This window comes from Cricetulus griseus, chromosome 3 (genome assembly GCF_003668045.3).
Source record: "Cricetulus griseus strain 17A/GY chromosome 3, alternate assembly CriGri-PICRH-1.0, whole genome shotgun sequence".
Taxonomy (NCBI): Eukaryota; Metazoa; Chordata; class Mammalia; order Rodentia; family Cricetidae; genus Cricetulus; species Cricetulus griseus.
In genome coordinates, this window is record NC_048596.1 from 196,781,038 (window position 1) to 196,804,966 (window position 23,929).

Below are 23,929 nucleotides of genomic sequence, written 5' to 3' on the forward strand. Positions count from 1 at the left end.
GGAGTTTTAAAATTTTTGTAAATTGGTACATAAATGTTCTAATTTGTGTGTTTTAAGACAGAGTCTTTTGAGACAGGGTCAAATGTAGTGGCTTCAAACTCACTTTGTAGCTGTGGATGGCCTTGAACTCTGGATTGTCCTGTCTGGATTACAGACATGAGCCACCACACTTGGAAATTTTGTAAGGATTTAGTGGCTGTGCTTCCTCTTGTGTGTTCTCCTGAGTGATTTGTATATTAGCGAGAATCAAGCTTTTAGTTAGAGTTGCATGAATCTATAATGTGGTTAGGATTAACAGTGTACCTGCCCTAGTCATTGCAAATGCTTTCCTTGTATGTTTTTCATGGGTAGCCATAAACATGTGGCCATGTGTGTGGCTTTCTTTTCTTTGAAGAGTAGGAATGTGGATCCACATGGCCCTTTGACATCTACCATATAGTCTTGCTGTCTCACATAGGGAGACCTTCCCAGAAAGGCAGCAGATGTTACTAAGAGAGGGGATCCCAGTGCCCCTCTTTATCCCATTCTCTCTGAGCTGCCACTCACTGCTGTCTGACCTTGTGAGCCCTTGCTACTGTCTTGGCTTAGATAGGATATCGGCCAAGGTTTGTGAGTCTCCCCTGCACTGAAGCAGGCTTTATGGGCTCTACTGCACGTGTACCACTGCCCTTGTGCGTGTGTGTATGAGGATGCTGGCCAGAGCCAGCTGTTCCATCTTTCTGACTCAGAGAATCTAAAAATATCTTGGGCTGGGTGTTTGGAGGGAATCTATCATCAACCTGTGAATGTTAAGCTCTCAAGAGTCAGCATGTGTGGGTTTGAACTGCATTTCCCCCAGAAGATGCAATCATCTCAGCAGTACAGATGGCAGCCCTGCCCGCTGCTGTAGCCTCCTAGGTATCTTGTCTGATGGGCCTGAGGCTAAGGGCTTGCTATTGGGCTGCTGCCCCTCAGTACTGGTAGGAAGGGTTTCCAGAATAGCAAATACATCCTGAGCCAGTGCAAGAAACAGGGTTCTCATGCTCTCTCAGCTCCATGAGTATGTCACCAGTGAGGTGTGCTCATTTGTGCACCAGATACACAGTAAGAGTCTGCACTGGCTCATACATGAGTCCAGATGAAAGGCTAGAGCCAGGTCAGCAGGGACCATAATTGATTTTTAATTGCTGTGGAGTAAAGCCTCTCAGAAGATGGGCACGTGAGCCTGGCCTTGAGGGTGAACAGGATGTGCAGTATGAATAGGGAGGGAGAGAGAAAGAGAGAAAGAAGAGAGGGGCAAAGGAGAAGGGGGAGGAGGAGAAATAACTCCAGGCATCATTAAATAGAGCACAGGAGGTGACTCCCCATTGTAGGCAGCTACAGCACAGGAAGAAGGAAGAACATGGTAGAACCACAAAGAGACTGAGAAGCAGTGAGAGGCCTGGGCAGGCTCTGGGGTCTGGAGGGAAGACTGAAAAGAAAGGGACTGTGAAGGTGAAGGGGCTGCTGCTTAGCAGGGTATCACTTCCACAGGACAGTGAACCAGCAGGAGCATTGTGCCTGCTTGATGTTTGCTGCCAGTGAAAATGGGTGTCATTATGCTCTGGAGATGGCTCTGGTTTGGTTGGCTGGAGCGTGTGGAGATGTAGCGTGCTGCTTAGCTGGGAGGGATCCTAACACCGGTGTCCCTGGGCTCCTTCGGTTAGCAAGCACCCATGGCATGTTACCACATGGCAACAAAGTGGACATAGGAAACAGGCAATGGCTGGTGGCATCCCAGATTCTGCAGGTACAGAGATGATCATCAGTGCAGGAAAAATGTGACTCATGCTTTCCTCAGATTGATTTGTGATCAGTGACTTTCCTTGGGGAACTGACTTTCTCATAGTAACAGTGTTTATGTGTGTTTCCATTCCAGATGCCATAGCACCTCTGAGCAGCTAAAGACTCAGCCTTGGTGGCCAGAGGCTCCCGATACACTTGTGCAAGCTTGCAGCTTCAGGAAACTGCTCCTCAGGCTGTGCCCATCCTCTTGGGCAGCCCAGCCACCATGGAGGCCCCAGAAGTCCCTGTGGGGTCCCTGATTGACTTTGGGACTGAACCAGCTACCTCCTCTCCCCTGGAGGCAGCACCTTCAACACTCCAAGACCCAGATGGCTCCCTGGGTGATGGTGCATCTGAGAGTGAAACCACCGAGTCTGCAGACAGCGAGAATGACATGGGCGAGTCACCCTCACACCCATCATGGGACCAAGACCGCCGCTCTTCCTCCAACGAGTCCTTCTCCTCCAATCAGAGTGCTGATTCAGCCCCAGATGAGGAGACCCTGGCACTTCGAGAGTTCATGCGCAGCTATGTAGATAAGATCTTCTCTGGAGGGTAGGTCTCTGAGGGATGGAGGGTAGGTCTCTGAGGGATGGAGGGTAGGTCTCTGAGGGATGGAGGGTAGGCCCTTTGTAGAATGGAGGTAGACCCTTTGTGGGATGGGTATTAAACCTTTGGAATGCAGAGTCAGCCTGCTGTTGGGTCCCAGGGACCCGAGTCCTACAGTAGGCCACAGTGGCTCTTGGGCATCCTAGGCTGCCTATAGAGTCACATTGGGAGGTTTTCTTTTTTTAAGATTTTATTTATTATGTATACAACATTGTGCTTCCATATATATCTGCACATGAGAAGAGGGCACCAGATCTCATAACAGATGGTTGTGAGCCACCATGTGGTTGCTGGGAATTGAACTCAGGACCTCTGGAAGAGCAGCCAGTGCTCTTAACCTCTGAGCCATCTCTCCAGCCCCGGGAGGCTTTCTTTTTTAAATTATTTATTTTTATTAAACGTGCATTCATGTTTTGCCTGTGTGTCTGCTTGTGTAAGACTGTCGGGTCCCCTGGAACTGTAGTTACAGATAGTTGTGAGTCACCATGTGGGTGCTGGGGATTGAACCCAGATCCTTTGGGAGAGCAGTCATTGCTCTTAACCACTGAGCCATCTCTCCAGCCCCCATAAGGAGGTTTTAAAGGGTTCCCAGTCCTGGGGGTTGGAGACTTAGCTCAGTGATAGAGTGCTTGCCTCACAAATACATGGTACTGGGTTTGGTCCTGAGCTCTTGGGGGAAAAAAGATAAAGACTTTCCAGATAAAGACTCTACCCCGTACCAACTAATACTTGTTCCCTGGAGCAGCATCTCATGTACCTATAGGCTTCCTGGGGAGGGTGCTGTCTGGGGGCAGCATATTGACAACTCTTAGTTGGGAAGCCAGCACCAAAGGTGGCCACAGAGGGAATGATCCTCAGCCTGGGCCAGACCCGTGTTCCCTGTTTATCCTGGTCAGCGCTGGAACACAGACTCAGAGCAGCCAATTCATCTATTTTCCCTTAGTTTTCTCACTTCATTTCATGAGTGGCTCTGCCTAGGCCTCATGGGGATAAAGGAAGCAGACAAGAGACTGTCTACCATGGTGTCTTCAGTAACCTGTATGGTATGGACTGTGCCCTTATTGCCACAGAGGCAGAGTTTGCTGTAGAGAAACGAATGATAAGCTCTTAACTGATAGCTGTTAGCATATGTCATTTCAGAATTTTCTCCATGTATTCTTTTTTCCCAATGGTATTGAGGATTGTCTTAGTTACTTTTCTATTGTTGTAAAGATACAACATAACCAAGGCAACTTATTAAATAAAACATTTATTTATGACTTACAGTTTCAGAGGATAAATCCATGACTATCATGGTGGGGAGCATGGCAGCAGACACGGCATGGTACTAGATTAGTAGCTGAGCATTTATATCTTAATTGATAAGCACAAGGCAGAGTGAGATAACTGGGGATAGTATGAGCTTTTTGTTTTGTTTTGTTTTTTGTTTTTGTAGACAGGGTTTCTCTGTGGCTTTGGAGGCTGTCCTGGAACTAGCTCTTGTAGACCAGGCTGGTCTCAAACTCACAGAGATCCACCAGCCTCTGTCTCCTGAATGCTGGGATTAAAGGTGTGCGCCACCACCACCTGGCTAAGTGTGGGCTTTTGAACCTACATCACCTTCTACATCACACCTCCTACATCAAGGCCATGCCTCTTAATTCTCCCCAAACAGTTCCATCAACTGGGGACTAAAATTTAAATATATTAGCCTATGAGTCCATTCTCTTTCAAACCATCACAGGGATATAATATCTAGGCCTCATACATGCTAGGCAAGTGCCTTACTACTGAGCTATTCCCACAGCCCCTTCTGCATCCTTACATGTGTGTGTACATGTGTGTGTGTGTGTGTGTGTGTGTGTGTGTGTGTGTGTGTGTGTGTGTGTGTGTATCTGGGTCTGGTCTGTGTAGTTATGCCTGCATATGCAGATGTACATGCCTGTGAGTGTGCAGAGACCAGAAGTTGATGTTGGATGTCTTCTTTAGTAACTCTTTGCCTTTTTGAGAGGGGGTCTCTTCTGAACCTGAGGCTCCTTAGTTTGGCTAGTCTGGCTGGCCAGTAAGCCCTCAAGACGCTCCTGTCCCTGTCCCCAGTGCTGGAGCTACCAATGAGTGCTCCAGCTTTTATGTGGGTGCTGGGATCTAAACTCAAGTTCTCTGCTTACCAACTGTGCCACTTCTATAGCTCTGCTCTCTGCATTTTAAACTTTGCTCTCTGCAGGGTTGCTACCTCCACTCTGCACCCCTAGCTGCACTGACACCTGTCTTACTTTGGCTTCCCAGCCACCGGGCGTGTCCAGAGAAACTTCTCCAGCTGTTTCAGAGCCTAGCTGGTCAGGAAGTTGCATTTATTGCTGTAACTAAATTCAGAGTGATAATGGCAACAAAATCTGGTCACCCAGCCTCCTAGTGGAGTTTACAGGCAGTTGATTCCTAAGTAACTGTTTCCTCAGAGTCTCTTCTGTGGCCTTTTTATTGTGGTTCCTTTTTAATTAATAAGAGTCAGGGGGTCTGCCAGGTGTGGTGGCGCACACCTTTAATCCCAGCACTTGGGACAGAGAGGCAGGCAGATCTTTGTGAGTTTGAGGCCAGCCTGGTCTACAGAGTGAGTTCTAGGACAGCCAGGTCTATTACACTGAGAAACCCTGTCTTGAAAAACCAAAAACAAATAATAAATAAATAAAAATAAAAAGGAGTCAGAGGGTCAGTGCATGTGCTACAGCACGTGTGGAGGTCAGAGAACAATGTTCAGGAGTCAGTTTTCATATTCCACCTTGATGAGGCAGGGTCTTCCTTGTTATGCTGCTGATTGGCTCACTGTAGACTAGCTGGCCCATCAGATCCAGCTCTTTACATGGGTTCCAGTAATCAGACTCAAGTCACCATGCTTGCACAGTAGTGCATTTACCCACTGAGCCATCTTCTGGCCCTCTAGTATGGTTCATGAAGGAGTGGAGTAGGGGCACCAACAGCAGAGGCCCAGTAAGCAGGTGCCTGGGGTTAGAATATGGCCTAAGCAGGGGGATCTCTGGGTGGGCCCTCTAGCTCTGCCTATCTATGTCTCTGTTAAGTGGTACCTCAGCTAGGATGGGGAGGTAGGTGCCATCCCAGAATCCAGGGGTCCCAGGTATAGTCACACTGATGTGTTAGCAGCTACAGCAGCTTGTCAGAACTTAGGTTCTTTATAGACCAGCCACTTCAGCATCTCCTGAGTTGGTGGAAACACAGAGCTTCAGCATTGTAGCTCCCTTGGGTGTGAGGCTGGATTCTATCAAGCCTATCTTGTGGGGACAATATGCCCACATCTACAGTCTTGGGGAGCCTGGTTATAGTGTGGTGGTTTACTTTCATTAAAAGCAATACTAATGTTTACCTCTTGGTCTGTGGCTGGGGCTCATCTGGCAAGGTGCTTGCCCAGTGTGCATGAAGCCCTGATTTAATCCCAAGCAATGCATAAGCCAAGCATGGTGGCATACACTTGTGATTCCAGCAAATGGGAGATAGAGGCAGGAGGATGAAAAGGTCAAGGTTATCCTTGGCCACATAGCAAGTTTGAGACAAGATGAGCATAGAGACTCTTATCTAAAAATATATATAATATATTTTATATATTTATAATATTTAGACATTGTTTTATATTATGATTCATATGTTAATATAGTAGAACAATTGCTTTACAGTATATTAATATTTATACATAATATTTTATATGACTGATAATATTATTTTTGTCTGGTTACAAATCCTTAAGTACAAATTATGTAAGCTGGCCAATCTTCAGCCTTCTGCTTCATTTTATTTAAATTTGAGGAAAATGTTTGGCTATTCATTCACAGGGAGGACTTGGACCAGGAAGAGAAAGCCAAGTTTGGAGAGTACTGCAGTGGTGAAGATGGGAAAGGCCGTGAATGGTTCGCACGGTTTGTGAGTGCACAGGTGAGCGCAGGGTGGGTAAAAAGGACCAGCAACCTGGTCAGTGCCACAGTGGTGAAGAGAGTGGAGGACATAAACCAGTAGAATGAAGTCAAAGACAGCTGGGGCAGGATATAAAGGCCTACCCCAATTGGAAACTCTTCTTTGGAAGGAGTAAAGACTATGGCAAGCTTGGAAAGTCTCCCAAAATTTCTTTTTCAGAGGCAAGCATGTGGGCTCTGCCCATGCACACTTTTACTAAATAACCCGTAGTATTCAAATTTTACAAACGATGGCATTTCAAGGTTGTGAAGGTCAGGTTAAACCAAGTGTGTTGAGAAAGCTTTGGAAGAATCACACCTTGCACATTCCCATTATAGGGATGTATTCTTCACAGAGAAGTCAGAAAATGCAGGGAAAAGTAATTAACAAACCCAGGAATAGCCAGTTGTCATTTGGGGTTTTGTCACTCTGTACTTCTCCCCATGGAGAAACTTTACAAAATCCTGGGAGGACAATGCTGGAGAGCACCTCCTGGGCTCCAGTACAGAGGGCACTGGGGAATGCCTCTGTTCTGCCCAGAGTCCTGGCAGAAGGGAGGCAGCCTTTGCAGTCCATCCAAGAAGCATGGAGACATGTACAGTGACAAGCCTCCAGCCTTGCTGAACTGCTGCATGTCATCAGGTCCTGCTGATTTGCCTGGTTCTTTCTGCACAGCGCTGCAAGTCCAAGTGTGTATCAGAGCCAACCTTCTACCGCCTCGTGCAGTCCTTCGCAGTGGTGCTGTTTGAGTAAGTGATGTCCTCCCCAAAGCATCCTGCAGCTGTCCTTCCTGCCTTTCCCACCCATAATGAGCCAGCTGTGAGCGATGGCCACACCAGCTGTCACCTACTCTTGGTTAGAATTTGTGACCAGCGTCTTCTGGGGGCAAAGGAGTGAGCTCCCTCCTGTTCTGACAGGAGATGGGGTTGTTCTGTTTGCCCTTCTCATTCACAGGGCAGCATCTGTAACTGGACTAGTATAATTTCCTCTTTTTAAACCTTCTTTTTCTCCATTTGCTTGCTAAGTTGAATGGCTGTGTGAATATCCCATTAATATTTGGTTGGAATCTTCAGCATACTGCAGTACAGTCAGAATGGTTCTTTGCATTTGTAGAATGCCACTCAGTATGTCACTTTCTCGTATGCAATAGTTTGTTTTGATTTTCAACAAGTGACACAAAAGGCATAAGTATTTATCTATAGTGGTTCACAAGTTCTGTCCCTGGACCAGAAGGGTAGGGACAGCAGACCAATTCCAGGACTGCCACAGGCTACACAGAGAGACCCTATCTCAAAAACAAAACAAAGCAAAACAAATAATAACAACAACAAATAAACAAACAAAACAAAACTTGCAGTAGGAGCCAGGTAGTGGGGCTCTAGCCAGCCAACCTTGCTCCCATCCCAGGTGCCACCAGATGGATGACTTTGGGCCTGCCAAGAACCTCATGACCATGTGCTTCACCTACTACCACCTGGGTGAGTAAGCCTGAGTAGAGCAACCACCCTAGAATGGAGTTGTGTGCTGGTGACACAACATGAAAGGACACTTCCTTTATTATCAGAAGTTGCTACAGAGACAGGACAGGCGGACATAAGACTCCTAAAGTGGAAGGAGACAAGGGCTGCACTTGGGGTCGGGGCTGGCTGTCTATGCAGGGAAGGAAATGACAGGAAGCAGGAGGGTCTGTTTTCTGCTCCAGCAAAGCAAAATGCAGAGCTGGCTGTCTAGGGGAGCAGCCTAGGATTATACATCCTGGGAAGAGTCCAGGGTGGTTGGGGAGGTCTCTTTTGGCTCATTGTGTTGAAATACCCAGTGTGCAGGAGCCGTAAAGTGTCTTGTCCTGAGCCCTGCAGCCTGCCAGCAAAGCCTGGTTCAGCTCCTCAAGGAGAGTGATGAGAGCCTCTCTATGGAGACCTGGGCATGCGTAATTGAGTAGTCCCTCACACCTCCTTGCTCACCATTGCTCCACTTTCATGTGCAGCCCCTTCCCTCTGCATGTGCTCTGGGTCTTCTGCTCCTCAAAACCCCAATTGGCCTGACTGCTATAGATCATCAGCCTGGCCCTTCACACCAGGCTTGTGTACTGGTTGGCTACCATCAAGTCAAATGGGAAGGTCCATTCTACTCACCTAGCCAGAGTCTGTGAAAAGACGCACACTTGGCCCATCGGGGTTACCTTGTTGAGGTTATTTCACCCACTTCCCTAAAGAAGGATTCTGGGTTAACTCACTCATCTCTCCCCATCTCTTCTATCCTATATTGACTGAGGGAGGCCCATTTCAGATGTCTTTGAGACAGGGCTGAGTCTCAGACCTGCTGTGTGTTTCAGTGTAGACTTCTTTCCAGATGCCAGATCCTTCAGGCTGTTTCGTAGTGTTTGCCCACTTCTCTGTGCAGCCTATGCTTATTGACCACCCTGGGGGGGGGCTGGCCTTCCTTGTCTGAGGCACTGGCTAAGCCAGCTGCTTTTGGCCAGGCTGTTGAGAAAGCTGAGGACAGAGCCTTCTATCCCATGGTCCCTGGGTACCACCTTTTGGCACTCTCCTTCTCCTGTCCATGCTGTAAACCACTTCTTACTCCTTTTCTCCCCTCTTTCAAGGCAAACCGCACCTGCTCCCGACAGAGCCCAGGGAGAAGCCAGCTGGCAGCATTGACTCCTACCTGAAGTCAGCTAACAGCTGGTTGGCGGAGAAGAAGGACATTGCTGAGCGGCTGCTGAAGAACACAGAGAATATGAAGGGCTTCTTTGGGGGACTGGAGACCAAGCTGAAAGGACCACTGGTCAGGAAAAATGAGTGAGTGTGGACACAGGCCTGAGCTTGTGTGGAGGTTAACTTTGAGAGAAGCAGGTGGCTTGCCTAGTCTTGGCCCTGCAGCTACTTTCGAGTCACACAGCTGTCAGCTCAGCATGACTGTGCACTCCCAGAGCTTCCCATGGTTTCCACATGCTGTTTGGTTGCTGACACACAGGGGTCCAGGAACCATGTTCCTTGGGCTGACAGGAGCATATGGTTTTGTCATTTGGCAATAGGGAAATCATACACTCTGTTCTTCCTTTCCCTTATCACCATCATGTAAGTTAATGAGAGTGAGATCAGTAAGGCCTTACATGCCATTGCCTCCAGTAGAAGCTGGCAGCATTGGCATATCTGGCAGACAGAGGACATTTTTGTTTTGTTTTGTTTTGTTTTGTTTTTTGTTTGAGATGGGGTCTCTATGTAGCTTTGTCTGTCCTGGAGCTTGCTATGTAGACCAGACTGACCTGCCTCTGCCTCCCAAGTGCTGGGATTAAAGTCATGAGCCACTACTCCTGGCCCTAGAAGGCTCTTGAGATGGGTGCATTGGTCACAGGAGTTCTGAAGCTAAGATACCATGAAAAGGGGTACCAGAGTACAGGGACAACCATCCAGGGCTTGGTTGTCCTGAGGCTTGGTTACAGCCAGGGTACATGACTTGTTTCTCCCTGTCTATATAGTGGGCTCATAGAAAATGGTGCCATACAGTCTCAGTACCACAGGTCAGTCACTGGACCTATCAATTGCCACTGTGGCACTGATTCCCAACTTCTCTTTAGAGAAGACACACAGAGAACAGGGCAGCATCCAACAGGAAGTATGACATGGGTCACCTTTTCACTGCTTTGGTCTCTCTCCCTCCAGGGAAGATGAAAACAAACCTAAGGACAGACAGCTGAAGACTGGTAAGCACTCAGCTCTCTGGGCTGTGTAGGAAGTGGGGCCTTAGGGAGGTCGGGTCTATGACATGGTGGAACATGTGGATTGATGCCTGGGGAAAGGAGTACCTGTGAAGGAAGGCAGGGCCTACCTCTCTGGCCTTGTAAGCAAGACATACCACCCAGGACTCTTAAACTGGCTCACCATTAGACAACAACAGGGACAAGCAAGTTGCACATGAAAGGGCTTTTTAGGAAGGGCTGCCTTTCTAGGCAGACTGAGCAGAAACTAAATCCTCCAACCCAGAAAGTTAAACCAGATGTTAGGGGAGGTGCTAGTGCATGACCACACTGGGAAGAAGCCCTAAGCTAAGGCTGGCCAAAAGCTTCCTGGAATGTGGACAGTGTGGCTTGATGGCCTTTGAGAGAAGCAGTGCCTCCTGGGTGTTCCTAGGATCTCCCAACATTGTGTGCCCAACCCAGGCTGCCCTCATATCTCCTTACCCCTGCAGTGACTGTAATCAGCCCTGAAGATGAACAGAAGGGGGAGAAGGTTTACCTGTACACGCATCTGAAGCAGCAGCCCATCTGGTAAGGCCCACCCACATCCTGCCCCAGCTGACCCGTCCTAGTCAGTGACCTGGCCCAGTGAGAAGATAGATACCAGCAAGTATTAATAGGGATGTGGAGACTTCTTACTCTCCATGGAGGTGGGAAGGTACAGTGGCATGGCCATCGTGGGAATGCCTGGCAGCTCCCCAGGGGCTAACAGAGTGGCCATGTAACCAGCAATTCCATTGTGTGTTCATGCATGTACCTATATGGAAATCTGTATGGAGCTTACAGTACACTGTTCAGAACAGTCCCAGATGGGCGAGACTAACCAGCTCTAGTATAAGCATGATGTAGTCTTTCTTTTTTTTTTTTTTTTTGGAAATAGATGTTTTTATTATTATTAGAAACAAGATTCTTTTTATTTTTATTTATTTTTTTTTTTTTTTGAGACAGGGTTTCTCTGAGGCTTTGGAGGCTGTCCTGGAACTAGCTCTTTAGACCAGGCTGGTCTCAAACTCACAGAGATCTGCCTGCCTCTGCCCTCCTGCCCAACAAGATTCTTTTACATATCAATCCCAGTTCCCTCTCCCTCCCCTTCCCTTCTCCCCTGGCCCCACCCCCATCCCAACCCCTTTCTGCTCCCCAGGGAAAGTGGGGCCTTCCATGGGGATCTCCAAAGTCTTGTCATATCATTTGAAGCAGGTCCTACACTCTCCCTCATTTGTCTAGGCTGAGAGAGTATCCCTCCATGTGGAGAGGGCTCCCAGAGTCCATTTGTGTACTAGGGATAAATACTAATCCACTACTAGAGGCCCCATAGATTGCCTAGACTTCCAAACTGACATCCTCCCTCAGAGGGTCTGGAACAGTCCTATGCTGGTTCCCAGCTGTCAGTCTGGAGTCCATGAGCAACCCCTTGTTAGGTCAGCTGTTTCTGTGGGTTTCTCCAGCCTGGTCTTGACCCCTTTGCTCATCATTTCTCCTTCTCTGCAACTGGATTCCAGAGTTCAGCTCAGTGTTTAGCTGTGGGTGTCTACGTCTGTTTCCATCAGCTACTGGATGAAGGCACTATCTAAAATGGCTGAAAGACATATAAGAAAGTGCTCAACATCCTTAGCCATCAGGGAAATGCAAATACTCCTGTCAGAATGGCTAAAGTAAAAAGCACCAATGACAGTTTATGCTGGAGAGGATGTGGAGAAAGGGGAACACTCCTCCACTGCTGGAGGGAGTGCCAACTTGTACAGCCACTTTGGAAATCAGTATGGCGGTTTCTCAGGAAAGTGGGAATCAATCTACCACATGATGTATTCTTTCTACAGCATGAATTGTGGAGTAAGCTTGCACACAGATTACCTCGTGGTGACCCGAAAGTCACTGTACTCATAAGAGAAGGAAGACACAAAAGGCCATGAGTCATCTCATCCTGTTTGTGCACAATTCAGGGAACACAGAGCCACAGTAGATAAGTGGCAAGAATGATGAGTGACTGTTGTCTTTTATGGGGCTGCAAGAAGTGCTCTGGGGTTAGACAGAGGAGAGAGCTGCACAACTGAACACACCAAAAAAAAATCACTTAATTGCATGCCTTATTTATTTCTTTATTCAACTTTATAAATTATTATTATGAGTGTATTGCTTGCATGTATGTCTTGCACCATATGTGTGCCTAGTACCTGTCGAGGCTAGAAATGGGCATTGGATCCCCTAGAGCAGGAGTTACAGATGATTGTGGGCTGCCATGTGTGTGCTGGGAATCAGCACCCTGGTCCTCTGGAAGAGCAATAAGTGCTCCTAACCACTAAGCCATATCTCTACTTCCCTATACAACTTATTTAATTTTGTGTGCCAGGGTTATCACACACTAGGCCAACATTGCTCTTGAGCTACATCTCATATTACTGGGTGAAATTCATGGGATGTAAATTATATACTGATATTATTGTACATGTGTATGTGTGCATGCGCGCGCGCGCACACACACACACACACACACACACACACACACAGTTGAAGTGAGAAACAAGCCTGTGCTTTTAGCATGTCCCTCAAAGGCTCATCTGCTAGCTCTGTCCTTAGTATGGTGCAATTAAGATAGTAGGAACTTTAGGAGTGAGGTCTAGTGCAAGGGACTCAGCCTAGGTACCATCAGGAAGGAATTCACATAGTTACCACACTTTCAGGTCAGTTCTTGAGAGTATGTTGTGAAGCAAGGCTGCCTTGTACACTTGACCTTTCGTGTGCCATATTGGGATGCAGCCAGAGGACCCTTGCCAGAACCAGTACAAGGCTGTTGGGTCCCTCTATCCATAATCATGAGTCAAATATCTTTTTCTGAATATATCATCATGCTAACATCACTAGGCATTAGCATAAAACAGAGCAAGACAGCAGCAGTTAGGAGCTCTGGTAGCCTTTAGTGTTGCTCAGAGCCCCAGGGAGTCTCCCATCTCACATTCACTCATCAGTGAGGAGAAACTCTAGCATGGAATAGATGCATCAACATGGCTCCTCCGTCAAAGGTCACACTCCAGAAAGAGCCATGTGAGAAGTATGGCTGAGAAATACAGTGGGAATCCCCAGGGCAGAGGGCTGGGTAGAGGCTAGCAGAGGTCAGCACAAGGAGGCAGGACCTGAATCAACTGGAGTCTGTGCAGCAGAGGGGCAGGGTATACACTGGGTTCATATTACCCCAGAGGCTATGGTGGACCCTCAGGTTCCTGGAGCTGGTGTAACAAAGGGCCAGAAGCCACACTTGTGGACACTGGGCCACGTGGCCTCTATTTTCCCACACACTATGCTGTGTAGTCAAAGCTGCCATGTGACAGGGTGGCAAGGGACCTTCAGGCCACAGCCACAGGCCACCCCTGATTTTCTACAGGAAGAACTGTTCCAGCTTCCATATTCCTGTGGCTATGGTCCTATGATGGCCATGGTGTGTGGCTTCTGGGTTCCCATGTTGGTGAGGAGATCCTACTCAGCAGGACAGGTGTCTAGTTGTCTGCTTTCCCTTGGAAGCCCACTGACACCTGCTTGGGCAACTGAGCAGGCAGGCTTGCTCCACCCTTCTGCAGGCCTCTTCAATTCTTCCATCCCCTGCCAGCTCAACACTGTATCTACCTCTCAGGCTTCCCAGACACTCACAAAATGAGAAGCTGTTACTCTTGGTGTAGAGGGTAGAGAGGACCTACCTACTCCTGGGTAGGCCTTTACTGTGTCTCATCCTACAGGCACACGTTGAGGTTCTGGAATGCAGCCTTTTTTGATGCTGTCCACTGTGAGAGGCGGAAGCGATCTCCCACCACCAGGTATGAGCCAACAGTGTCCCCTCCAGCCTTGGGAGAAAGGACCAAGTCTTGGCTCACTCTCCCAAGTCCTTGGGAGCCAGCAAAATGGCTAAGCTGCTGTTGGGTTCTTCCACCCACGTGTCCCAGAGCCCTGCAAGCTGCCTGAGGGGTTAGTGCTCATAGCTTTGGGGGTGGGATGCTCAGCTTGCATGGTGCTTCCTGTTCTGGGGCTCTGGCATGACATGGCCTGAATCCTCCTGAAAATGCCACCTCTGCCCAAGGGAGACCCCTGGCCTCCACTCCACCCCTCTGTCCATTGTTAGAATCAGACCTGGCAGTGCATCTGCCCCCTGGGCCCATAGTTGAAGCCTGAGCAGACCTTCCCATCCATGCCCACATGAGTCCTGCACCTCAGATGCCCTGTAGGGCCCTGTTCAAAAAGCATGGGAAGCAGGGAAGGGCTTGTCCTCAATACCACAGAGGCTTTCTCTGGGAGCAGGCACAGGTTGCTATCCACTCCAGTCAGCTGCAAGGCAGCAGCCTCTGTGGAAGCCAGACCAGCCCTACTGGTCCACCAAGTGTGGGGCTTTGTAGCCAGTATCTCAGAGCTTCAGTTGACTATTGTTAGGGAGGCCCTGGGCCTTTCGCTGTGCTTGAAAGGGAACAGATGAGCAGAGCACTGTCTGGTCGAAGCTCCTCTGCTGGAAAGTGATTATTTGAGGTAGAATCCTTCCTAAGAGGAGCAGCTGAGGCCAGTGGGAATGAGGTGGCTTGCCTCAAGTCCCATGACCCTCTGTTGGGACTGTTTCCTGGGGAAGCAGAGAAAGCATGGGGTGGACAAGACCCTAGACTTCCAGAAGACCCTGGGGAGAATCCGCTGTGTCTGGACACTGGGCGACCTCCAGGCACGCCATTGGCTTCTTGCTGAGCTCTCCCAGCTTCTAGAGACCCATCTGTTCTGGGTTCCCTGTCTCTCTCTGTCCTCTCTGCTCCCACCTAGAATAATCCTCTCTGCTTGTTCTTTTCCATCCACATATCTTGCATGACTTTGACATGTGCCTTTGTTTACCTGTTTCTGCTGCCGCTCCAGAGGGGATGCTGGAGAGCAGGAGGAGAAGAGGTGTGTGTCCACGTGACTTCGTTCCATTTTACAACTCTGGGGTTCCTTCCAAGGCCACTGCCAGGAGGGGAGGGTGTCCTTGGGGAGGCATGCCCTGTGCTAGGTAGGCTGGTGACAGATAGAACTTGCCAGGATCAGAGCACCCTAAGATAGTTAGAAAACAGGACACTGTGAGCCACCCCAAGAGGCACACATGGGCAAAAGGCTGCTAGCCCTTAGGAGCATGACACTCTCCATGGGCCCCTCTGTACCTGGACCAGACATAGGAATCCCATTGGTAGAGGTGGAGGGTGGGTATGGAAAAGCTGTCCTGTTTGCAGCTCCTCCCACTCCCACTGGAGGGGGCTGTTATCTGTTCTAGGGTCACATGGAAGGATAGTCACCCCCTTCTCCTTCAGCCACTGGGTAACCAGAAGAGCTGGGGGTGGTCCCTTGAAGCAAAGATGGGCCACTTTTGAGCCTACAGGGGTCTGCCTCATGTTTCCCAGATGCCTCTGTGACACATTTTTTTTAGAATAAAAGCTGTGGCCGCCCATAAAGAGTTGTGAACCCAGGTGGGTTTCCTTGGAGCCTGGGCACACATGTTTCATGGTGATGGTTCACAGCTGTGGTGCTCTGATGATGCTTGCTGCTATGGCTTTACAGTAGCTGTGAGGAGCACTCAGGCCTGATGTCTCCCCACAGCAGCAGGGCCCCCTAACCCTGTGTTCTCTTAGAGAACCCTGTGACAAGCCAGCTTCCTAGGAACAACTGTCATAGTCCCCCCCACCCCCATCCCAGACAGCTGAGATGGTCCATGCTGCTGGCCCAGTGACCTGTTCTGAATCCAGGTGAAGGAACTTCTAACTGCCTAAACCTCACAAGCCTCCCTAAGCAGCTAACTGACCAGTACAGGCCTACCAGAGAGTAGCTAGTGTCACTCAAGTCCTCTGGCTTCCAGCAGCTGTCTTTATCAGTGACCCCTGCTAATAGCAAATTCCCTTCCATTATCCAGTCCCAGAGGTTTCTATCAAGTGCTGGACACACACACACACACACACACACACACACACACACACACACACACACACACACACCCCCACACGTAGACTGGGAGAGAGAGCACTTAGATTGTGTGATCGATGTTCCATGTGTAGGACATTGTAGAGACCTGAACTCAGCTCTCAAGAAGCAACTAGAGCTGGGTGTTGGTGGCACACACCTTTAACCCCAGCACTCGGGAGGCAGAGGCAGGCAGATCTCTGAGTTCGAGGCCAGCCTGGCTCCAGATCGAGTGCCAGGATAGGCTCCAAAGCTACACAGAGAAACCCTGTCTCGAAAAACCAAAAAAAAAAAAAAAAAAAAAAAAAAAAGAAGCAACTAGATAGAAGGCATCAGCCAGGCCAAGTTGTTCATGACCTTCCACTCTTTTTTCAGAAGTCAGGTGACACCTCAGATTTAGTCCTGTTCACAACAAGGAAAATCACTTCCTCATGGTGTCAGGCATGAAGGATTGGAGCTGCTATGCCACAATGCAAAGAGTGGTTTACTGTGCACATCTGTTCCTGGCGGGCTGCTGGTGCTATGGGGCTGTGTGTACCTAAACGGCCTCAGAGCAAGTGTTGTAAGACTGCACTGTCTCTCCGGTGCATTCTGGGATCTTGATAGGTGTGCTACCTGAGCATGCAGAGGCTGCAGGTGAACTCCACCCTGCTGGGCTGTGGCAGTCAGTGGCCTGGGCCAGGAAGAGGCAGGCCTGGGCTTTTGTCCCTTTGTTTTGTTCTCTCCCTCCCTTCTTTCTGCTTCTCCACGACTGACCTCTCCTTCCTCCATGCTGCTACTTCTCTCCCTGTGCTCTGATCTTTCTCTCCACTCTACTTTAGTTAGAGTCATCTGTCCTGAGGCTTCTCTTTGGAGGAAGTGGGCCAAGATAAGCTCCCCTCCTATCCAAAGCTGGGAATCTGTCCTCTGAGTACCGGGGTCTGACTGCACGTGGGCAGTGAGCACAGACACAGGGGGCTTCTGTGCCTTCTTAGGAGGGGCTGCTCCAAGAGCCTCACTGGGAAGGGGAAAAGCCAGGGTGATGGGTGGCATGTGACAGTTTTGCTGTGGTAGTGGTAGAGGTGATAGCATAGGCACCTCCATGCTATTCCTGGCCCTCTCCTCTACACAGGGCAGGTGGATGCCTAAAAGAACACCCCAGCCTTACCAAGGTACCCACCCCATGCCACCTGCCCAGTGCAGAGAACAGTCCTTCTTAGAGTCTGTCCACTACCCCACTGGCGTTAGAGTTTGGGCTGGCTTCATGATGGCCATATGGTCACAGATCAGTGCCAGGAGGCCTATAGGCAGAGTGTGGAGTGAATGTCCTCTCCATGTTGGGAAACAGCCATGTTGGAGAATCCCTGTGAGATGGGCAGAGTCTGTGCAGAAAGGACAGTGCGGTTGTCATACCATTCCTGGGTCTCCTGTAGATGCTGTCTTGTGCATCTGGTCCCAGAACACCAGGCAAGGCCCTAGCCCCTCTGAGTTTCCTTGACTATTAGGTGGGCCAAGTCCTCAGGAAGGCTCTGAGTGACCAAGGCCCTCCCAGGTTTCCATGACAGTAGAGTGTGATTCTTCATCTCAGGCAGGGAGCAAATGTTGGTGTTTGGGGGCAGGCTCTGGTGGAAGCTACCCACGAGGTAGGTCCCATGTGTTCACAGAGCAGGGGAGGGTGGGTCCCAAGCCATTCTGAAGCCCATCCTGTCCTTCTGTGCCCACAGGGAGAAATGGTGCCACATGACCCAGGAAGAGCGGGATGACAGCCTGCGGTTCAATGAGAACATCACCTTTGGGCAGCTGGGGTGAGAGCCAAGCCGTGAAGCCAGACTGGGTCACCTACCAGGACGGGGTGGTGTAGTGGGTCTGATTTCTTAGGAACACAGGGCTGGGTGGTGAGTCTCCCTCTTGATCCTGGGGCACAAACTCCAGTTAAGAGGTATGGGTGAAAATGTCACCTGATGCTGCCCCAAGTCCCAGCCATCCCCCAGTCTTAGAACCCAGTGTCTTGGCTCCCTTTTCTGGGCCAGCAGCAAGGTAATAACCACCAGTGTTTCTCCCCCAGCACATTCACCCACAACATGCTGGCCTTTGGCCTGAACAAGAAGCTATGCAGTGACTTCCTGAAGAAGCAGGCTGTGATTGGCAACCTGGATGAGGGTGAGTCGGGCTAGGAGTACTGTGAGGAGGTGGGAGCCAGAGCAAACTCTCCACACTGGGGCTTCCCATCCTGCCAGAAAGAGCACACCTGTCATGGAAACCTGTTTCCCTGGCTTGCCTTCTTTCCCAAATCCATGCAACATACACTCTGGCTGTATGGCTGGAAGCCATTTAGCCAGGTCAGAAATGAACATGTATCTGGCATTCTATCTCTGCACTTGTGCAGAGCAAAACCCTAGCCCAAGTTGGTACCTTCTAGAGTACCACCTGGTTTTGAACCACACTGTCAGGGCAGGATTTCTAAGGCTTCCCAGAGTCTATTCCTCTGCATCAGCAGAAAGCCTTGTGGCTCAGCATTGCAGCCAGGTTTGTGTGTGACAATTTACTACTTGTGTTCTCCTGAGCCAAGGCTTTATACTTAGACCTAAGTTCTGATGAACCACTAACTCACCCCTGCCCTCATTCCTAACCAGGAAGAGCAGCTGTGCAGGCACAAGGGCATTTGTAGCCATCAGGCAGGTAGCCTCAGTGTTACCTCCCTTTCCAAGTGGCTATCAGAGGCCAGCATGCCTTCTGTTGGCTGCTGGGGGCCACACTCCACACATGACACCATTCCTGTAAAGATCCATGTTCTGAGAATGAGGGCCCACTTCCAAGTGTGTGCTCCTGATGATGGCACAGTATTCTGGGAACAAGGCTCAGCTCTGAGATGTAGCCAGGAATGACTGACTACCTATGGCCCTGTAGCTAACTGTGGCTAGAGCCAGAAGCCTCATCCCTGGCCTTAGTGTACAGACTGAGCCAAGTCATTCCTGGTTGCCATCCATGTCTTCTGGAGTAATACTGTTCTCTCTTCCAGAGCAATACAAGCTGCTAAGTGACCACATTGAGCAAATGGCCACAGAGTAGGAGGTCAACCCATGCTGCTCTCCCAGGAGCTGTCACCCCAGTGATGACCCTGCATGACACCAGCAGCACCCAGAGCCACTCCTGGCTGCCCTAGAACTAGCAGTTAAAAGACTCCAGAAGCCTGTCTCCCCTGCCTGTGTCTGCTCCCCATTCTATGTACAAGGTGTCCCTTGGGTTACACAACTAAAAATGAGGGACCATCTACTCCCACCCATCCTTGAGCACCAGGCTTATGAAATGAGACAGAGGTTGGAGGAGGCCATAAGCTAGGGTCCCCAAAATTCCTGCTGAGAATCGGGGACATGTGGGCATGGAGGTACAGGAGGGGATCCACATGGCTGTAAGGTGAGGACAGAATCACTACTCTGAGGGTCACAGCCTGCCACTACCTGCCACAGGACTTTCTGTGAGCATAAGCTGTGTGGAGGGACTGTGGAGCCCTCCTGAATGGTCTTGGCTACCTGCTCTTCTCAACCTCCTCGTGTGACAGAACTAGAAATCACAGGAACTGGAAGAGAACTCAAGGGTTGTCACTTTCCAAGGGGTGTGAGCTTTCTGCCAGCCACAACCTTGTGTCAGGCTCGAGGGCTGTCAACAGAACCTGTGAACTGTCCACTCAACACAGCCTCTCCTTCAATAGCAGAGAAGATCCTTCAGTTCCCAGGCGGCAGCAGCATATGTCCTGGAATACAAGAAGCATGGGGGAAAGGTTGCTTCGGCGGCTCTGGGGTGACACCCTTGCTAAGAGCAGCTGGTTAGAGCTGGAGCACACAAAATGGATCTGACTGAGTGAGGAGGTCACAGGGAAATAAGGCTGCCTGGTAGCTCCAGTCCACAGTCCTCCTCTTCTGAAATACCCACAGGGACTTGCCTCTTCTTCGCCCGTGTGCCAGACCAAGTCTGATGCACAGCATCCAGAGCTGCTGTCCCCATCCACTCCACCAGTGGCCTAGGTTCCTTCTGTGCCAGCCACTGCCATTCTGGTCACTGACCTTGAACTAGGCCTGCAGGCTCTCCTGTCACCCTTCATCACCTCATCCTTCTCTGTTCCTCAGCCTTCAGTCACATTTAGTCAAGGTCTGTCTGTGAGCACAGCAGTCCTCTCCTGACAGCCGTGTACTCAGTTGCCATGGGCAAGCCTTCCTTGTGGGGAGTGTCTCCCTAGGATGTCCAAAGAAGAGCAGGATGGGTGGAACTTTGGAATGAGCATTTCTTGGATGTTGGGGGTGACCAAGGTAGTTCATCCATCACTGAGCAATTCAAACAAATGCTGACAGCCAGGTCAGCCCCTGATGGTATAGTATGTGTTACTGAGCTAGGACACCCAGCCCAAACTGTGCCTGTCTCTGCTCCTGTGTTTTAAGCAAGTGACAACAAGTGAGATCACCCCTGCTATCCTTTCTGGAGCCTTTCTCAGCTGTGCAAGCATGGTAACCTCTCCTTGCTCCTCCCAGTCCTGCGTTAGTGTGAGTTCAGGAGTAGTGAGACTTGACTCCAACAGCTGTGCTATCTGATTTCTGCTTTGCCCCGTGCACCCTGCACAGCCCTAAGGGGAAGAGCACCAATGGTTCCATCACATGGACTTTAGAAATGACTTAGAAACTGTTCCATATCAACCTTTTGAGATAATCATTTAAGGAGGAAGGAAGGATGGCTCTGTTTTGTCTGTCTCTTGCTCTGTATTCTTGCAGATTCAGCCCCACAGAGTTGGGAAATTCTGACCCATGTTAGAGCCACATGGCACTGCTAAGGACCTGGTAACCCTCTGAGGACAAGGCAGCCTTTGATGGGAGCAAAGCTGCAGGGGACTGGTCCATCACCTGCAGATGCCCTGTGTTGACAACTTGCTTTGGTGAGCTTTTCACATCTGAGAGCCTCTTACCAGTATCTCTGGGAGGTCACTAGTCTGCCCCTCCCCCCAGTATCCTGTCTTCCTGTAGTAGCTTTCCCCTAAGGCCCACCAAGCAAGTGTGAACTGGGCTCCCTAGCAAACACTCCTTGGCTGCCCTGCTGAGCTCAGGAACCACAAGCAGGTCAGATTACCTGAATAATCCCAAACAGTATCTCCAGTCTTGGCTGGTAGTGGCCTAGATCTGTGCAGGCCCCTTAGCAACACACTCAAGCCTTTCTGGCATGTGACCTTCAGGACTGTGTGAGTCATTGTCACTCACAATAATGTTTGCCCCCACAGAAAAAAAATCCCCTGTCTGAAAACAGGCCAGTGGTGAGTTGCCACTCTGCTGTGGTCAGCTTTGTTAGAGTGTTGTGGGTGTCTGAGGCAGAGTGTGGCATCTTCCAGGATGTCTCTGCTGAGTGTCTAACCACAGACAGAACCATACTCTGGTAGATTGAGAGATCTGCATTGTGCAACCTGGCAGACTATGATTTTCCCCTTGTCCAAGAAACAAAGGGGCTGAGGAGCTCAGCATCTCCAAGAGGACCATGGACAAAGCTAGTTTTCAAGCTTCATCCACACAGGAAGGAGATCTTCCTGGCTGGGCCTACTATACACCTATAATCCCTCACTCAGGAGGTGAAGGCAGGAGGATCAGGAGTTCAAAGTCATCCCAAGCTACATCAGGGGTTCAAAGACAGCCTGGGCCACATGAGACCTGATCTCAAGAAAAAAGCAAGCAAGCAAGCAAACAAACAAAACCCAACCAATAACAGATGATCCCGAGAATATATGGTAGGCTTAGAGCCAGTGCCCCAGCTTAAGATTTGGCCTGATGCAGATGGGGACTCATGGCCTGACTTGTCCCCCCTTACCTGAGAGGAAGCAGTTGGTGTTCTGTCCCTGATTCTGTAGCCCAGGGGCACTGTAGGGCCTAGGGACACAGGAGTCTCCAGAGGCAACACACTACTCTAGAAACACCTGCCATTTCAGGTTGCTGATGTGAGGGACCCAAGCTTCTCTGCTGGGAACTCTGCGAAAAGCTGAGGTCTAGTTGTGTTGACCTTAGTAGTCCTAGGCCATAGACTCACACCCAACCATGACCTTCCTGGGTCACACTGACAAGTTGGTTTTTCATTCTGGGCCTACACAGCTAGAACAGCTTTGTTCCAGTTTCTAGACTGCAGTCAGATAGCCAGGAGACTTCAGAATTAGAGGATCCTTGTGTGGGACACAGTAGAAAGGGACTCAAGGAGGTGGCACTGGCCCCACAGCCTCAGGGAAACAATAGGAGAACCCTCCTCAACAGAGGTTCCTTGATTTCAGGCTCCTGCTCCCACTTATCCCACCTTCCAAGCCAGCCAGCTCTGTAGAGCCCTTGCTAAGGGTTGAGCTGCCTCTTCCAGCTGTCCTTCAGATCCATCCTCACAGTCATGGCCTCAGTTTGTTTAGCTTGAGAAGCTGCCAGTGGATGCCCACAGGCTGGGCTCTTGTGCTCCACTTCATCAGGCCAGGAACAGGAGTACACTATTAGGTCAGGAAGTGAGTGGACCGGTATTTTCCAGACTGCTCACATGTGGTGAACACACCCCTACTAAAGCCATCTTGCATGACAGGCTCCTTGCAGGGCCTTCATTCTGTATCACAATCCCCTGGAGTCTCTGGGTCAGCATGTCACCTGCTCCTGGGGAGGGATGGAGTCCAGGGTGTGGTGGTGGCCAGTTTGCCCTGCTGCAGGGTGACAGGGCAGCTTATGCCAATGTCCCTCTGGTAGTTGTTCTGAACTTTGAAGAGCAGATGAGCACAGAGCTGGGAGCAACCCCAAGTCAGGCTGTGTTCATGGGACTCCTCGGGAAGTTGGTGCTTTGGGGGATCAGCTTCACTGTAGACTCTGGGCTCTGACAAGAAGTGGCATGGCAAGCCATGCTCCCCTAAGCTACTTCAGAGATTTTGCACTTTATCTAGAAAGGTCCCCTGCCCATTGGCTCTGATCCTTAGCTGAGGCTGGCCCTATCCCATCCTTACTCCTAGATGGTAAGTGTATTCATGGAAAGGAGGAAAGAGACCCTGCCTGGGGAAGAAGGTTGGCTTACCACCACCCTTGCAAGAGGCACTAGCTTAGAATCAGTGTCGGAGAATAACTCTGGTCAGTGGCCTAAGATTGTCACTTCATCCAGAATAGGAGTACCTTGGGAGGTGTGAGTTGGACATTTGGCTGTTGAGAGATACTAGTCTCAGACAGCAGGCATCTCCACCCATGGAGAATATGTAAGGACCTGGATTGTCAGCTGACTAAGCCAGTTTCCAGTGCAGTTTCTGTGGGGACTCCACCTGCACGGTCTGATCTCTCTCGGGGTTCTACACCCATTTGTTGCCAGAAGCCCCCAGTAATGCTGTGTTTTATATGTTAGTTACACAACTCTTTGCCCTGCCAGGTCATGTTCTAAAATTAAGGTTGAGAAAGTTATGAGGTTGAAGATCTCAGGCAGTGCTGTTTCCTGCAAAGAAAAAAAAATGTGTGTCCATCCATATATATAGTATCTTGGCTTGTCAGGAGGTGGAAACTGAAATAAATTATCTTTTAAAAAGAAGTCAGATTAACTTGTTTTCACATATCTGTAAGGACTTCACAGAATACATTGTCACATCACTGGCCTTGCAGAAATAGGTACCCCCACCCCCACTTGGACTTGGCCAACTAGACTCAGAGGCTGGGTTAGAGTTTGCCTGAAAACAGTGTGACAGCCTGTTACTTTGACATGTGGGCCTCCCTGAACCTGATCACCAACTGTCATGTGGGTCTAATCAGGGTCTATCACCTGTTACTCCTAAGTAGGAGGGAGGAGTAGGGGTGCTTTGGCTCAGAGAGGAGACAGGATTGGGGGCATCCTGATGCCTAGGTGGTGATCAAGCCTGATGGATCACCTAAGTTGTCTGTAGAACCAAGTTTCAAAGACAGA

General features: G+C 49.7%; 1 protein-coding gene across 3 annotated transcripts in view; it reads left to right on the forward strand.

Moving 5' to 3' along the window:
- The window catches only part of Kiaa0513 (KIAA0513 ortholog), a 51,887-nt gene extending 28,323 nt beyond the window's left edge, over positions 1–23,564 (forward strand). For all 3 annotated transcript variants that reach the window (XM_027410730.2, XM_027410731.2, XM_027410732.2), the window contains exons 2-12: positions 1,898–2,358; positions 6,231–6,330; positions 7,024–7,097; positions 7,756–7,826; positions 8,951–9,146; positions 10,011–10,051; positions 10,537–10,615; positions 13,810–13,887; positions 17,731–17,811; positions 18,072–18,166; positions 19,026–23,564. In XM_027410730.2, coding sequence (XP_027266531.1) covers positions 2,030–2,358; positions 6,231–6,330; positions 7,024–7,097; positions 7,756–7,826; positions 8,951–9,146; positions 10,011–10,051; positions 10,537–10,615; positions 13,810–13,887; positions 17,731–17,811; positions 18,072–18,166; positions 19,026–19,075 — 1,194 coding nt within the window. In that variant the 5' untranslated portion in view covers positions 1,898–2,029 and the 3' untranslated portion in view covers positions 19,076–23,564. The remainder of the gene's footprint in view (positions 1–1,897; positions 2,359–6,230; positions 6,331–7,023; positions 7,098–7,755; positions 7,827–8,950; positions 9,147–10,010; positions 10,052–10,536; positions 10,616–13,809; positions 13,888–17,730; positions 17,812–18,071; positions 18,167–19,025) is intronic.
- The last annotated feature ends 365 nt before the right edge of the window (positions 23,565–23,929 follow it).